This window comes from Actinia tenebrosa, unplaced genomic scaffold (assembly GCF_029948245.1).
Source record: "Actinia tenebrosa isolate PJP-AT-01 unplaced genomic scaffold, QUT_ActTen_1.0 PGA_scaffold6__47_contigs__length_16458017, whole genome shotgun sequence".
In the NCBI taxonomy this organism is placed as follows: domain Eukaryota; kingdom Metazoa; phylum Cnidaria; class Anthozoa; order Actiniaria; family Actiniidae; genus Actinia; species Actinia tenebrosa.
The window spans coordinates 4,327,011-4,344,493 of record NW_028292583.1 but is presented as its reverse complement, the minus strand read 5'-3'; the positions used below and the strand labels follow the sequence as shown (position 1 = coordinate 4,344,493).

The 17,483-nt window shown below is 38.8% G+C and overlaps 1 protein-coding gene across 1 annotated transcript; it reads left to right on the top strand.

The window, feature by feature from the left end:
- The first annotated feature begins 513 nt into the window (after nucleotides 1-513).
- On the top strand, nucleotides 514-17,286 carry LOC116290648 (uncharacterized). Its single transcript, XM_089038821.1, is given in 19 exon segments — nucleotides 514-638; nucleotides 741-807; nucleotides 1,390-1,457; nucleotides 2,448-2,830; nucleotides 3,722-3,822; nucleotides 4,910-6,722; nucleotides 6,725-7,692; nucleotides 7,694-8,377; nucleotides 8,714-8,851; nucleotides 9,421-9,601; nucleotides 10,102-10,239; nucleotides 10,392-10,567; nucleotides 11,244-11,391; nucleotides 11,946-12,435; nucleotides 13,008-13,298; nucleotides 13,741-13,918; nucleotides 14,539-14,727; nucleotides 15,376-15,547; nucleotides 16,063-17,286. Coding segments are annotated over 19 exon segments (6,726 nt in total). The 5' UTR covers nucleotides 514-606; the 3' UTR covers nucleotides 16,572-17,286.
- Nucleotides 17,287-17,483: the final 197 nt, after the last annotated feature.

Sequence of the window (17,483 nt, the reverse complement as noted above, 5' to 3'; positions counted from 1 at the left end):
GCAGATGTATCAATAACTGATTACAATAACTATAATATTCATTTATTCTAATAAATCAAAATATGAAGTGGGGAGAAAGTGGTATTGAAAATTTATCAAACAAAAACTATGAAAATCATAAAATATAAAATACATTTCATTCAGAGTCACATGATTTATGTTAATTCAGTTCAACCGTTGAAATTTTGACCATCACAGAGGGCATTATAAAGTTGCTTCGGTATCATCTAATAAACTTTCGCAATGCAATACTGTGCGCAATACGATGAAGCTTTTATCTGAAGTTGAAATATTTTTTTTCTTTCAGTGAAAAAATAGATAAATGTTGAGTATGTAAATAATAATCTGCATTACATTAGCATATTCCTGGAACATCTTCATATAAATCTTTGATGTTATCATGATTGATATTATTAGGATAATATTTATCCGTCATTGATCTCCAGCTGATCCCACATCCGGGACTTTGGATTGCGCATGCGCAGTAGCTCAAAAATTGTCCGCGTAATTGAAGAGAATTCGAAGCTGTAAAAAAAATGAAGTCGATGTGATTCTTTGCTTTTTCCCCCCTCAAAATCCATTAAAAACCAGGCTTCGAGCGGCAAAATGGCCGAAACAAGAGCTACTAGGAGTAAAGGGTAAGCATTTTCCAACGGAACTTCTCGGTGGCCATGTTGTAGTGGTTTGACATTCAGGTTAGAAGATGTCTCGCTCACACTTTGTTTGTCCTGTCATGACAGAAAGAAGCTTGACTCGATCATTTCCAAGCTCAAGGTCAATACCCCAGTAGAAGAGGCGACTTTACCGGTAAGTGAAGGTTTTTGGTTTGGATTTAGTCATGGTTCGCTGTCTGTTTGCATTCATGTTACGAGAATTGGTGGCGGTAAATTAAAATCAACCAATAAGAGAAGATGGGCCTTCAAAGAAATCACACTCCTTTGATTGTTGACAATCGGGCCTCGTGGTCACCGTTTAACCATTAACGAATTAAGAAGAGAACTTTATATCCGATTATCCACGAGGGAGCAAAATTCTTTTATAAAATAATCGACATGGAACTATTTTACGTGCGTTTGTTCCGTTACACGAACGTACCTGTTCGTGTGCCTATTCGTGTGCCTATTATAGTTTCTTTATTTAAATCTATATTTACGATAATCTTTGTAGACAACATATAATGTCAAATGTTAAGAAAGTCACGCCAATTATATATTTTGTCCACAAAAAAATTGTTATTCCTTTGTTTACTCCCAATTTTTTTAAACATTCATTTATTTTAATTTATGATGTTAAAAAGGCCATGCATAACAGGTAAAATATGAAAAAAGTTGTGAAATATCCTTCGTATTGATTGTAATATATCCTCTGCTTTTGTTTTTCGTGTACCAGAATGAAAGAAAAAATGAGAATGTTGATAGTGGAGGAGAGGCTGATGTCGTTTCTCGGAGATCAAAAAGGTATATTCATGAGCGGAAACGATCAAACACAGCAACCCACCCACCTCCTCACACCTTGAGGGAAAAGTAAATGTGGAAACGTTGCAATCCTTTATCTCAGAATAAATGTCTTTTTATATCCATCAAGTAAATGACAGGCACAACTTAAGAATACCCTGGTACCCAGCCAAAATGATATGCACACATTAGTCCCCTATTGTTCTTCTGTCGTCACTGTGTTGCTCTTAAAAGACTTGCTTCATACTAAAACAAGGTGCATGGCTGGATATTCTGAAGTTGCTCCGAAACCATTGCTAACTAAGTTTCATTAGTGCTTACACCTAGTATAGAAAACCCTTCAAATTCTAATGCTACCCTGAAACAACCTCTGGGCTGATCAAATATAGATAGAAAGGGTACCCACCATACAAAATGGTGTGGTTCCCGACCGCCTAATCGACTTTTCAAGAGAGTGAAAGAAATGAAATTAAATAAGCCAGGGCATGGCTAACTCATTGCTAGGGAGAAAAGCTGGAGAACCCAGAGAAAATCCCTCAAACTAAAGCAGAGTTTAAATTAACAAACCCTACTTTAATAAATGTGATGCCAAGTCCAGGAATCAGACCAAAGACCCTCGATGTGATGGAAAAAAAAGTTCAGTCCTTGATTGAAGTAAAGGATAATAATAAATAATTTTCTTCATTGCTGTTTAATAAAGAGGTTTATAAGAGGTTTATTCTTTTTATTAATAAGAATCAGTAAGGAAACTTATAGAAAATACATTAACAAAAACCCCAAATTCTGATTTAATAGATCTGTGAATTATAGTCATACTTCCCCTTATTTTGATCAGCCCAGAGGCTGTTTCAGAGTATCGATAAAATTTGAAGGTTTTTTTTAACTTGGGTATATCAGGTTCTGTGAGAAAATAAATAAAAAAACAGCATAGATATCTGCTTGTTGAGTTGCTTTTTTCCTTTTTTTGTGTGTGGGAAAAAAAACTATTTTTAGGAAGCCTGGTAAGATCTTGAGATACAGAATAGATGATGATGAAGAAGAGGAGAAAGAAAAGTCACAGCCTGAAAATAACTGCGATGAAGATAAAAACACCAACACCAACGTAGAGGATGATTCTTTACCAAAAACTATCTTTGAGGAACTGCCAAATGGAGAAGCTGATTTTGAAGAGGGAGAAGACACAACTGTTCTGTTTCTTCCCTCGGAAGAAATCCAAGTCAAGGCTGGTCCCTCAGATGATTATTGTCATGGTCTATTAGATGAGCACAAGGATGGCTATGAACAATGGGATGAGGAAGAAGAAAAAGGGAAAGAAAAGAAGAGAAAGAAAAAGAAGAGTAAAAGTTATGATTCTGATGAGTCCCTTGATGAAGATGGTAAGCTTTTTTTTCTTTGGACTGGTATACTCAAAATTATGCATCCTAATTCTGCTCAAGTGAGCAGATGGTATTTTATATTTTTCAAATGAGGTCCAATATCCCTGGATAACAGTTCACTTAATTACAAAAAATTGTGAAACAATATAAAAAGCAATTTGGTAAAAAAAAAGAGTTATAAGTTACGATCCTAAAGTCAGTGTCACGACAGGGAAAAAACTGTAGCCTTAGAAAATTGACTGAGGCCATTAGATCTCAGGCCCACTGTCTTACCCTAATTTAGACCTCTTAGCTATTAAAAAACCTCTTTATATATTTTTAGGTGCTAATGATTGAGTTTTAACATAGATCAAAACAGAAGTCAAAAGTCCCTAAAATAGATTTGTTTATTGCTTTCTTTCCTTTTCCCAACTAATAACTCTTTCTTTACAAACGTTGATATTGATTTTTTTCTCTCATTTTGCTATGCTTTTAAATTTCAATGATTTTTGCCTCCTCCCAGCTAATTAATAAGTTCTACTGTATCTAAAAGAAAAATTTTTGATTATTCCTTTTTCAAATGTTATATTTTTGTATGATTTTTTAACAATTAATGCCAGGTGATTTCAGAGTACTTCAGTAATAAATACACCAAGTACAGCTGTATGTAGTTTGTCTCCAACAATGAAGGACTAACTTCCAAAATGTCGAATTACAGTTACCAACTTTTTTAACACTGTTAGTTCTCTTTTTTTCTTATTCACTTGTAAGTATCTTGCAGCTTTGATCTTCTAATTGCCTTAGAAAATTAGTTAATGAATTTTGGCTGCCCATTCTTACTGGCATGTACTGTAGTGATTTCCCCATTCCATTACAAAAATCAGTCTACCTTACTTCATTTTTTTGTTCCAGGTCTACCAAGAAGAGTCATTTGTACTGCATGTGGACGACATGTCAATCCTGCACATGGGACAATCTTACGACATCCAGTTCTTAACGTATTGGTTTGCAAGGTAAATAAAATTACATTTTATAAACCAGTGTGTATCCTACAATATACACTTATTTCAATAAACATTGTAATTGCCAAAGGTGATAGGTCATTCCGAAATTGAAATGGTTTTGTTTAAAACAAAGAACATTAAATCAGTCTCAACCCCAAGGTGAATGTTCTTGACAAGAATAAGAAGTAGAAACACAAGTCATTCCAGCTATTACAGGAGCAGGCGTAGCTCAGTTGGTTAGTGCGCAGCCTTCAGAGCTAGAGGTCCATAGTTCAATCCTCAGGAACTCCACGTCTGTTTTGACTTCTCTCTGTTTCTGTGTAGCTTTAATTAGCTTTAAATACCCGTAAAAAGGAGCACTGATAGTAAGAGGGGGTAGAGGGCGCACCTTCGAGTGCATTTAATATGAGCCCTTGGCTCGGGAGATTTGGGCCACAATCCCCACGTTATCGAAGTTAAACAAATTACCTTTACCTTTTACCTTTACCTTTTTATTCTTGGATCTTGGAATGACCTACCTTCCTATTGCTTTTTGCTTATCGCCTACTGCCCATCGCCTTGGGTGATGACAACATTTAATGAAATAGGTGTATGCATATAAGTAGTTGGTGGGTTTTATTGCTTTTCTCACTTAATAATGTCATAATAAGAAAGAGGAAAATGTTTTTGTCGGTTTGAAAACCCACCTTGCTGTTTATTAATGGTCAACTGGAGTGTATTGGTTTCTGACTAACAATTATCCCCTGGGTTGGGGGGGGGGGGGGGAGTATGGGGGAGAGGGTTGTAGAGACAAATCAAATCAAATGTCCAATAGAACCTATAAATCTAAGCTTTAAATAAAACCCTTTAGTATCCCTTGCAGCAGTGGTGGGCATAACATCTTTCACTACTAGTTACTGTACTGTATGACAAACAAGCAAAAGAAGTAAATGGGAGGGGAGGCATGGGTGGTGCAGTAATGAGAGCACTAACCTCCCATCACTACAGCCAGAGAATGGAAAACCAAATGTTTACCAATTTCAGATTCCATTCATTTATTCCATTCATTTTTTATTTTTCTTATTAAAACTAAATTCTTGTATAATATGTTTTCTAGAAATGCAACCAGTACTACAACTCTGGACCATTTACACGTGACGAATATGGCATTGAAGAACAATGTCGATGGTGTGGTGATGGTGGTGACCTAATCTGCTGTGATGAATGTGAAAAAGTCTACTGCAAACCTTGTATACAGCGAAACTGTGGCAAAACTTACTTGAAAAACCTTCTCAATGCCCCAGAAGACTTCAAATGGCTATGTATTGTCTGCAACAAGGACAAACCGCTGCGTCACATCCAGAGATTGAAAAAGAAGTGTGAGCTTGTCATGGAAGCATTGGACAACATTAAAGCACGCAAGGCGCACTTTAAAAGCAAGAAGGGCAAGCAGCCTTCTGTAGTCGTTGGACCGACTCCTTTAGAGAGACGAAGCAGACTGACCTATCTTAGCGAAGACATTGGAATAAAGGGAGAAGGGTTTTCTTCCTCAGGAGAAAGTCCTACAAAGAAATGCTTTCCTAAAGACGACTTGCCAGCGGAGCTGTTTAGTAAAACCGAAAGTGAAGAGGAAAACGAAAATAAAATATTGAAGGGGAAGAAGAATGGGAAAGAACACAAGAAGAATGAGAAAGAGGACAAGATGGATAAAGCTGAGGAAGCTAGTAAGGACGAGAAAGAAGTAAAGGAAAGCGAGATCGAAATTGAAAGCGAGAACGAAAAAGTTAGCGAGAATGAAAAAGAGAACGAAAAGGATGAAGAAATGGTTGACCATTTGAGCAGCGAGGAGATTGAAGAACTAAAGGAAACAGCTGATGTGGACGATAATAAACACTATGATGAAACCCCAGCAGATAACACAAGTGTAAGTCAAGAAGAGGTGGTTGAACAGACCAAGAAAAGGCTTTCTTCGCGAAGACTCCAAAGCAGCGATCAAAGTATTAGGTCAGATGATATCGATGAAGAAGATAATAAATCAAATGCATCGTCATCGAGTAAGAAAGGAAAGGTAAATGCTGTGTCTTCTGACCAGGAAACCACAGGAAAAAGAAAAACTCGGAGCCAGAAAGATGTCACTGCAGAGTCTGAAGAAAAAGAAATGTCAGTGGACGAAGTGGTTGTTGACCAAGAGCAAGCTACATCAGAGGAGAAAAAGGAGAAAAATTCCACAATAAAAAAGCAAAAATCAATCGAGATCGAAGAAGAGGATGGGAGTCCAGAGCGAAGAGTTACTCGAAGTAGAAAAGCACCTCCAAACAAGGAACAGAAAAGCGTGCGAAAAGTAGTAAAAGCAGAGCTAAGCGACAAAGATATGAATGATGAAGAAATGAATGATGAGAATAAAGAGAGTATCCAAGATTCTTCTTCAGATGATGACGAAGAAACGAAAAGAAATAAAAAGAAGAGAAAGGAAAAGAAGGGAAACAAAGATGGGATGACCAATAAGGTGAAACAGAAGAGGGAGAAGGAAGAGAGTATCCAAGAGTCTTCTTCAGATGATGACGAAGAAACGAAAAGAAGTAAAAAGAAGAGAAAGGAAAAGAAGGGACAGAAAGATGGGATGACCAATAAGGTGAAACAGAAGAGAGAGAATAAAGATAGTATCCAAGAGTCTTCTTCTGATGATGATGAAGAAACGAAAAGAAATAAAAAGAAGATAGAGGAAAAGAAGGGAAAGAAAGATGGGATGACGAATAAGGTGAAACAGGAGTTAGGAAGTGAGGAGCTGCATTCATCTGAAGATTTCATGCCTGAGAAAAGACCAGGTCGCAGTAGTAAGAAAAATATTCAACAACGTTTTGCAAACCAAAATCTGGTGCTACTGAAAAAGAAACGAAGAAAAATACAGCTAGTAAGAACGAAATCATCTTGATAGATTCAAGCGAAGAAGAAGAAAAAGTGGAAAAAGCGAAAGAACAGAAAGGAAAAGGGAAGGAGAAAAAGAAAGTCGATGAAACAAGTGTGAAACAAAAAGAAAGCAAAACTGATAAAATTAAAGCAAGGTCTTTGAGAAGAAGTAATAGAGGAACAGAAAAAAAGAAAGATCAATTGCAAGTAAAGAAGGAGGATATCAGTAGCGATTCTGAAAGCGAAAAAGAAAATGTTAAGAAAAGAAAAAGAAAGCGGAAGGAATCTAGCGAGGAAGAATCGATTGCCGAAGAACCTAGCGAGGAAGAATCGATTGCCGAAGAACCTAGCGAGGATGAATCGATGAAAGAAGAAACAAGTGACGATGACTCTGAAAGTGGAGATGAGAGAATCCCTTTGAAAAAGCGCAAACAAACCTCTGGAAAGAAACCACAAGTGAGGGAATCTTCTCCGGAGTCTGGTATCGAAAAGAAAAATAAATCAAGAAAAACTAACGTAACCAAAAAGAAGAAAAAACTAGATGAAAGCTCCGAGTCGGGATCTGGTTTGTCATCTAAGAAATCAAGCAAAACTAACATAAATAAAAAGAAGAAACGACTAGACGAAAGCTCCGAGTCAAAATCTGGTGTGTTATCCTGGACAGGCAAGAAGAAGACACTGAAGAATGAAGAGGAAGATTACATCTTAGACGAATCTTCAGAATCAGACGCTGAAAAGACGTCTGAGGAAAGTGAAGAGAGTGACTCGGATGAGGACGTCAAGACAAGACGAAGAGGAAGGGGTTTACAGAAGCAAACAAGGAAGCGTCCTCGACCTATAGAATCCAGTAGCAGTGAGTCAGAAGAACAGCATTCTGAGGATTCTGATGTTGGAATCGCAAGACGTACAAGAAGAGGAAGACAAGAGGAATCTGAATCGTCTGATCTCGTTACCAAGAAACGAAAGAAGACGAACACGAAAGGAAAGAAAAGCTGAAAAGGAAAAGAAGAGTAAAAACAGAAGGAAAAAGAGAAGGAAAAATGCACTTGATTCTGATGAAGATGAGGAATCGGAAGAAGAGTTAAGCGAGAACAAGAGTGAAGGCTCGTCGGAGTCAGAAGAAGAAGAAGAAGAAGAAAAGCCAAAATCGAGAAAATCCAAGAGACAAAAGAAAACTCAAAAGAAAAAGAATGCAAAAAAGGCAGCGGCAAAGGGCAAAAGAAGACGAAGAATTAGAAAGAATTCTGATTCTGACTCAAAAGATGATGATGATGATGAAGATGAAGATGAACTCGATGACAAGTCACCACGGAAGGGACGTAAAAAGATTCGCAAGCTTTTAACTGATGAGAAGCTTGGTGAAGAAACACAGAAGGCTCGACGACTAGAAGAAGAAAGAAGAAAGCGCTTGCTCGAGAGAACGAGAATCTTAGAAGACGAAGAAATGCCCAAAGAGAGCTGGCGCATGAGTTCTCTTGTCCTTGAGAAGGATGACGAGACCAAGGAGCCTCTTGTCCAAGTCCATAAAGATTTGATTCAACATCTCAAACCCCACCAAGCTAAGGGTATACAGTTCATGTACAACAATGTCGTGGATACCATCAAGGCGTATAAGAAAGGTGACCTTGGAGGTGGCTGTATTCTAGCACATTGTATGGGCTTAGGAAAGACTCTACAGGTATGGGATTATGTTATTGATCACCAGTCATTCCCTTGAGTATAGTTACTTTGACTTGTAACGCTTGTACATTAAAACGATAGTTTTTTGGTTTTTTTCCCCTTTTGCTGAAAATCATCATTGCATCATTTATTTACCCTTTATAAAGCCGGATAGCACTTTGGAAAAATTGGTCGGCTAAATGGATAAAAAATATAGGTGTTCCATCTTCCTGAATTATACTGAACACGGTCAATGGATCTCAGTCATTTTTTTTTTGATGGTGAGGGTAAAGACCACTATCTCCTTACTAGGAATCATACTTGGCTGATTTGTTGTTTATCTATACATTCATAGGTAGTATCTCTGATCCACACGTTGTTTAACAGTGATCAGCTTAATTTCACGACTGCTCTTGTCATTGCACCTCTCAACACTGTGCTTAATTGGCAAGTAGAGTTTGACAAATGGCTTGCTGTGGATGACAGAATGGAGGTGGGTCGTCTTGCTATTCGTAAATGCCAGAAATATATACAGGATTTTTTTATTTTAACTTTTTATTCGTTTGTTTTTTTTTCATTCGATTTATCGCTGTTTTGCTCCTTACTTACTTCCATCTTTTTCCACCAGCACCTACACCTGTACCTACCCACCTACTTACCTACCCATCCATCTTCGTTACCTGCCTTCCTACCTTCCTACCTACATACCAACCTACCTACCAACCTACCTACCTACCCACCAACCTACCTACCTACCTACCTACCTACCAACCTACCTACCTACCTACCTACCTACCTACCTACCTACCTACCAACCTACCTACCTACCTACCTACCTACCTACCTACCTACCTACCTACCTACCTACCTACCTACCTACCTACCTACCAACCTACCTACCTACCTACCTACCTACGTACCTACCTTCGTACCTACCTACCTACCTACCTTCGTACCTACCTACCTACCTACCTACCTAGCTCTGTTGAAATTTACCTACCTACCTTTAAACCTTTTTTCATCCCCATATTTATTCATTCATTTGTTTTTCATTGTTTTTAGGTGTTTGTGCTTAAAGAAGCAGGAGCAAATAACTGGCGTCGAGCAGACATGCTTAAACAGTGGCAGCGTTACGGCGGAGTACTGATCATGGGTTACGATATGTATCGTAATTTAGCTATGTGTAACCGTGTAAGAAGCAAGCATCAGAAGAAAATCTTCAAACAAACGTTGGTCGATCCAGGTAATGGTGAAATCGCCAATCAATTGAGATTCATCCTTACTTATTATTGCCTCAACATCTTTGGCTGCTGGCGCAAAGATATAAAGTTCATCTTCGAGTGATGAAATATATTTCACCACGAGAAGATAAACTTCATACCTTTAAGCCAACACGTAATTTTCTTTTTATTATATACACTTATTTACCAACAAAAACTTGTTGCAACGCTCGTTAAAATGTCGTAAAAATGAGCGGGAAAACATAAATGACGTCACCGATATCTTCACGTGCGAAGATATGAAAAATATGTCACTGAGGTCCCGGATGTAGTTCGTATTACAAATACAAGTGGCGTATTTCCCAGTAAAACACTTGTGTCTATAAGAAAATAACAATAGATACTGTTTCGGTGCATCGTATTTGTTCTGCAACCATTGAGTGCCACACATAGAACTATCCTATCAATATCGGTGCCAGTATCAGACCTTTTCAATACTCATTCTTTCTCATCATCTTATCAGGTCCAGACCTCGTAGTGTGTGATGAAGGCCACATACTACGCAATGACCAATCAGCAATCTCTAAAGCAGTCAATGACGTCAAGACCAAGAGACGAATCGTACTGACTGGTACACCGCTTCAGAATAATTTGATAGAATGTAAGTTCTCTCTTATTTTTGTCTAAATAAAGACAATAAGTTGTCTTAACATAAAATATATAATAAAATAGAAAAAGTCCTCCCTCCCGGCTACCTTAAGGCGTACCATGGTAGAGTATCGTTTCTGTATTCATTCATTCATTTTTTAACAGATCATTGTATGATGAGTTTCGTGAAGCCGAATTTGCTGGGAACTCGGCGCGAGTTCATGAACACGTTCGGCAATCCCATCCTCAACGGACAGTGCGCGGATTCAACGCCCATTGACGTTCGACTGATGAAGCAACGCTGTCATGTCTTATACAAGTTACTTGAGGGCTGTGTGCAAGTGAGTACATTGCTATTGATTACTCTTAGTACTCTTCGGCACACCAGTATGGTTTTTCAGAGCAGTTTTGGGTATTATCTTCATACTACATGCGGTTCCTATACTTTGCCTTGTTCCATCTCGAGTCCAATTCCTCAGCATTACGTGAGCAGAGCTTGTTTCACGCTGTGTTCAACGAAAATTGCATTGCGAGACAATTTGCTGTGAAAATTGCACAGTGTAACAAGGCCTTAAAGTTGTTTCAGAGCTTGATCGATTTAGAAACGAGTTGAAGACTGGTAACGAGTTTTTAGAATTAACCTAGTTAAAAAATCAACACCATAACGAGAAAGAGTACATCGAAATTAGTAAATTTCTGGAGTTTCAAAATTTTGGGTTTCAAACCTTTTGTGTAGCAGCCTCCCAAACATCTCAAAAATCACAAAGAAATGTATGGTTACTGGGGGACGCTTGTCCTTAGTAAACATACATTCCTTTGTCATTTTTGATGTTTTGATCGCTTATAATTTAGCTGTTACTTAGCCAATCGAAGCCAAACTGTAGAAACCTGTTAATTTTGATGTGCTCTTGTAAATACCTTTTTTATACTCGTTCCCATTCCTTCACTCGTTTGTAAAGTGGCCAATTAATTAAAGGTTCAGATATAATTGATTATTTTGATGATTGGTGGTTTCAGAGACGAGACTACTCAGTATTAACCCCATTCCTGCCACCCAAACACGAGTACGTACTCAAGATAAGGCTTTCGGAGGTTCAGCGTAAACTGTACAAACATTACCTGAACACGTTCGTCTACCCAGAAGGCGACGTCTCTGGAGGAAGAGGTAAGGAAATTCCGTATGATCGTGAAAGAAACTCACGACACGGGCATTCCTGACCTCCTGTGTAGACGTTCTTAGTGTCTGTCACGGTCACGCAGCGTTCATGGAGAGGGAAACATTGCGTGACAGACACCACGAACGTCTGCGTAGGAGGCTAGGGCATGCCGTGCTGTGAACGTGGCGATTACATGTCCAAGCATTTTGATTGGCTAAGCAGCGAGCTTACGCATGCGATAAGTTTTTTTTAATGTCTTTTATTCCGTATCGTGACGGTAATATGAAATATCCTCTGTTCGATAACTTAAGACATTAGTAGAAATTAGTAGAAATTTTAGGTAAATTGTATTTGTTCTGGGTTTCCTGGTTTTTTCCCTCTATAAATTAATTAATTCCAATTCTATCTTAACGAGCGCTACAGGTTTGTTCGCCAATGGTTATTAAGTGCTACCCTTGTTACCCTTGTAAAAACAAATACTGTTTGTTTTGTTTGGTAGTCTGGTTTTCCCCCGTAGTGTTTCAGTCTGCGACTGCTATTAAATGAAATGGTATTCTTTCAGGGGCATCATTGTTTTCTGATTACCAAGCTCTAATGCGTATCTGGACCCATCCCTGGTGCTTAAAACTCGAAGCAATTCGTCGATCTTTACGCGCGTCTTACGAAGACACAGATGACAGCTTAGATGGTTTTGTGGTCCATTCTGACGAAGAGGAGGAAGAAAGTGAGCCTTCACTGCCCAGCGACGAGTCTTTATCTCTAAGTGAAGATTCGGACGAAGAAAAGAGTAAAAAGAACAACAAGAATAAACCATTCCAACTGGACTCCAGCTCTGAGAACGAGAGTGAAGATAACACAAGTGACGAAGAAGTGATGCCTCAACCATCGCGTCGTGCTACCCGAAGTCAAGCCCCTACGAAGACAGAGGAACCAAAAGACGTGGTTGAAGTGGAAGACGTCAATGGCGATGATGTGAAACCTCGAACGGGAAGTAACACACGATCTGGGGCCGTCTTTAAAGAGGATGAGCCTGTGGTAGAAGAGAAAGAATGGTGAGATATGATGGCGATGAATGTGATAATCACAATGATTATGAAAATAATTAGACATATTTGTGGATTGATTTTGACAAAAGTAAAGATCCTGTTTGTTCTGATACCATCAATGATGATATCAAGGGTGTTATGTGTCAAACAATTAGACACCGAAAATGGCAAACTTAAAAAGCAGCATTCCAACCGAATTCCTTAAGCATTACCAGTGTAGAGATAGAAAGCGCGTGCTGTTTGCAGTTATAAAGCACGCGGGTATTAGTAGAACAAGAGAGAAGTGTTAGGAGAAGCACAACGCGTAGGAGAGCACTTCTCATAACACTTCTCCCGTGTTCTGCAGATCCCCGCGTGCTTTATAACTGCACGCAGCACATCAAGCAAGTTTTTTATTTCTTTTATAAGATACGAATTACATTATTCGTTATTTTAGATAGGAATAACGCAAATGAAAGTGCGCGCATGTGCTGTGCGCTCTCATAAAGCACACGCTCCCAACCAATCAAAACGTGAGATTTATGACAGTTTTTTAAAATAAATTTTAAATAATTCCATTTGATATCTTTCATCCTCAGGTATGATGAATTCTTAACCGATGAGGACGAATACAACGTAGAGCTAAGCGGTAAAATGGCATTGCTATTAGAAATTTTAGCAGATGCAGAAGCTGTAGAGGAGAAAGTGCTAGTCTTTAGTCAAAGTCTTGTCACCTTAGACCTGATTGAGAGGGCTCTAGGTGGGGGAGAAGTTGGCGGTGACAGGGAGAATTGGTGCCGAGGATGTGACTATTTTCGTATGGATGGATCTACGAGTGTCCAGTTACGTCAGAGATGGTCGGATATCTTTAACGATGTTGATAATAAAACGTAAGTACTCATATTAATCAAGGTTAAAGATCTGTTCAAGAGTATATACACACAGTTAATATATAAGATTATCAGTGATGTAAGAAAAGGAAGGGTGACTTACCTCATGTTGATAACGAAGAAATAGGAAACGCGTACGCGTGCTGTGTTCAGTATAAAGCACGCGGGGATTGGCAGAACACTAAAGAAGTGTTAGGAGAAGCACGACAGGTAACGGAGTGCTTCTCGAAACTTCCCGAGTGTTCTGCCAATCCCCAAGTGCTTTACAACTCCACTCAGCACAGCAAGCAAGTTTTTTATTTTTTATTTTTTTATAAAATACAAATTTCAATAAGCATTTTTTTTTGGATACTAATGACGCAACTAAAAGTGCGCGTGCATGCTGTGTGCTCTCAGTGTGAGATTTATAACAGTTATTTTATAATGATATTTCTTTTCTCAGGGCTCGTCTGTTTTTAATATCAACCAAAGCAGGTGGTCTGGGCATAAACCTTGTTGCTGCCAACAGAGTCATAGTATTTGATGTATCATGGAATCCCTCCCACGATGTTCAGTCAATCTTTAGAGTCTTCAGGTTTGGTCAAACTAGGCCTGTTTATGTGTACAGATTAGTCACACAGGTAATGCCTTCAAAGCATTCACATATTTTTGATACCTGAAACAACCTCTGCACTGATGTCTGTTAGGTTAGCTTGTTAATTTTTGTAGAGGAACAAAACAAAACTTATATTTTACAACCACTACTCCCCATACTTGGCTCTTCAATTAGGTTCCCTCCATACGCAGTACCACTACATTTTACAAAACCAAGAGAGCATACTCTCTTGACAACACAACTCACAAGTTTATTTTTTATGGAGGGAGGGGAGGGGAGGGGAGAGAACAACACATCAAACAAACTCAACTCACATATGATCCAGTCTGGGCCCAAGCTTGAACCTGGGCCACAGCGGTGAGGGTTGAGTGGAAAACCATTATACCACCCATACCACCCCCCCCCCCCCCACAAAAGAAACCAAACAAAAGAAACCAAGCACAAATTAGGGTGAGACTTAATGAACTCTGATGCTGGGTCCAGGGATCGAACGTGGAACTCCAGAGATGTGAGGTGAGCTAAGGTAACACTTATTCAGTGATAAATTTGCGACACACTAAACTTATAATTTATAATTGTTTTTGGAATTAGACCTGGTAATACATACATCTTATGCCTTTGTCTCACTTTTCTACTATTTTTCAGGGCACGATGGAAGAGAAAATATATGAACGACAAATTGCAAAGTTATCAATCTCAGAACGTGTCATTGACAAGCACCAGATTGAAAGACACTTTACTGCTGCAGATCTTGCCGAGTTGTACAACTTCAACCCTGAAGTGTATGATGAAGAAAAGGACAACGATAACTTGCCTAAACTTCCTCTCCCAAAGGTTTCTACTTCGTTTTTCTTTCATGCATCCTTCAATCCTACTTTTTGCTGATCTGTCCTACCATCTAGCCATCCATCCATTTATCCAAACATCCATTCCATCTATCCATTTCTAACCGATAGACCCCTTCAGAGTTCCCTGCGCCAAAACAATAGGCCTTCATTTTGTGTTTTAAATGTATGACGAGTGTTTTAAATCAGTAGCGGATCTAGGGGTGGGTTTTGGGGGTTGCAACCCCCCCTATGAGAGCCATCATGATTTATTTTTTTCATGACAACACCAAAAGCATCACAAGTTTTATTAAAACAGTGGTGCCGAACACATTTCGCTCGCTTTTTTTTTCTATACGCTGTGTGTGGGACCTGAAACGACCATGCTCGACTGTAGCAAATTAATCATTATCATAAGACTACTTCCGTTTGGGAACCCTGTGCTACTTTCCTGCCAAACAAGTACCTCAATCAATGCTACAACCCCCCTTTGAAAAAATCCTGGATCCACCCCTGTAAATGTATGCATTTTGGATGAAGTTGAGTGTGGAATTGAAAATGTGTGTTTTCAAACGAAAATGCATTAGTGTGGATGGGCCTTTGAATCGTAAGGACATGCTTACTGGATGTAAACCAGTTGGTTGCTTTTTTGTTTCAGGATGCAGTTTTAGCAGATATTATCAACCGAATGCACCCTAAATGGATTGTTAAATACCACGAACATGACTCACTGTTACAAAACGTGGAAGGAGAAGAGTTGACGGAAGAGGAACGTCAAATGGCCTGGTCTGCATATGAAGCTCAAAAGGACCAAGCAAAGAACCAAGAAAGTATGTACAAGCAATGATTTTTTAAGGGTTTTTTCCTATCTGAGATACGATGGAGATGTTGCGGTCATGCCATGGTTTTTCAATATTATGTGAACTTCATTGCTGTTGATTGGAATTAGCTTATTTTTTAACTACTGCTTATCAAAAACATCAATTGGCAGCTCCATCTATTTTATCAGTGTTAGCATGTAGATTCTCATTCCAATCAGTTGGAAACAATGGAGTGCATAAAATGACTGTATTAGGTTTTAACATTGCTTGATTTATTGGTTATCAAATCAATCAATCAATGTTAAATGGAATATATTATTATCCTTTAACCTTGCCTGGTTTTAACTTGTGATGGAATCAGAGTACATTGGAATGATTACAAAATTTCTTTCCATGATTTATGCTTATTACGAGAGTTTGCACTTGCGATTCCACTCACAATTTGCTTCCAACTCTGATTGTTTCATGCGTGATGAAGCTTAAGAAAAGATACTCCTACAGCTGAATCTCTCATCTTGTTTTAGGAATCAAAGCTTTACAGGCAGCATATGCCCAACAGCAACTACAGCAACAAAGGCAAGCCATCCCCCAAAATACACAGTACAACAATGTCTTGCTCCGGGAAATGCAACAGCTACAGCAACAGCAGCTTTCTGAAAGGATGTCCAGATACCAGGCTGATGTTGCACGATTGCAGCAAGAGCAACAACAGCGGTTCATGACAGCACAAAATCAAAACCCTTTGCAGCAGGCACGCACTGACCAACTACGGCATCAACTTCTACAACATGTAGGAGCAAATCATCCAGTTTACCCAGTACATGCACAACCTCGTCCAGCGCCTGCTGCTCCTAGCTATCAACCAATGATGAGTTATCTGTCTCAGCAGCAGAGACAGCAGCAGCATGTGTTAGGACAGCGGGGTCCTGTAACACAGGTGGCACAGTTACCTCAGAGTCAGCCGTTATCTCATCCTCGACCAACTGCACCTCCTATGACTGTCCATCCTCATGGTGCACAGTATAGAAGATGATGGATTGAAGTCTACATTAACAAACTGTGCAGATAGCCATAATTTAAATCTCATGGAAACATATTTGAAAAAACATGCTTATCAGAGGTCTCACTTTTATTACTGTTGCCAGAATCGCACTTAAGTGTAAACCATTCAACGATACACTTATCCATAAGAAAATACTCTCATAATAGGATGGAAAGCACGTATATCAAGAGGTTGCTGTTGTCATGCTGCTTTTATTTTATTACAGAGTCTGTGGTGTAAAATAATGAGGAATGATATCCAACTGTGGAACTCGGAAAAATACAATGAATGTATCTTTGAAGTTTTCATATATTATTATAAATACTCCATAACAGTATTTTGTCCAATATTCCACTCCATTTGAAAATACCTCAAGATGGAGCAGTCTTATTATTGTCATCACTATTGTCATGCCATGGGGGTTGTTCACCACCAATGCCAAGTCTGTGTAGAAAGTGGATGAAACACAGACCAACTACAGTAGTTATGTAACTAGCCATTCACAGTGACGCTACTGGATGTGGTATTAAGTATGGTGATCACATGTCGAACACATTCAGATGGATACTACAACAGTATCACCAATCCACCCTGACAGGTCCAAGGTGTGATAACAAGCCATATATTACACAGGATAGCATACATAAGAGTTGCTATCATGCAGCTAATCATCTTCAGTTTAAGATGAAGTATGGCTGAATCAATGGCTGCCAGTGTCAGCAGCAGTATACAATTTGAAGAGAGTCAAGGCATGAAGTTGTTTTGCAGTGATGACACAAGAAACAAAGAATATACTTCATATTTACGAAGCAGTAAACTAAAAATCTTTTACTGGCCTGCGAAAATTGCCAGCCTAGGAAAAATAACATTGTGTAGTTCCAAAAATTATCCATACCCCCCTCA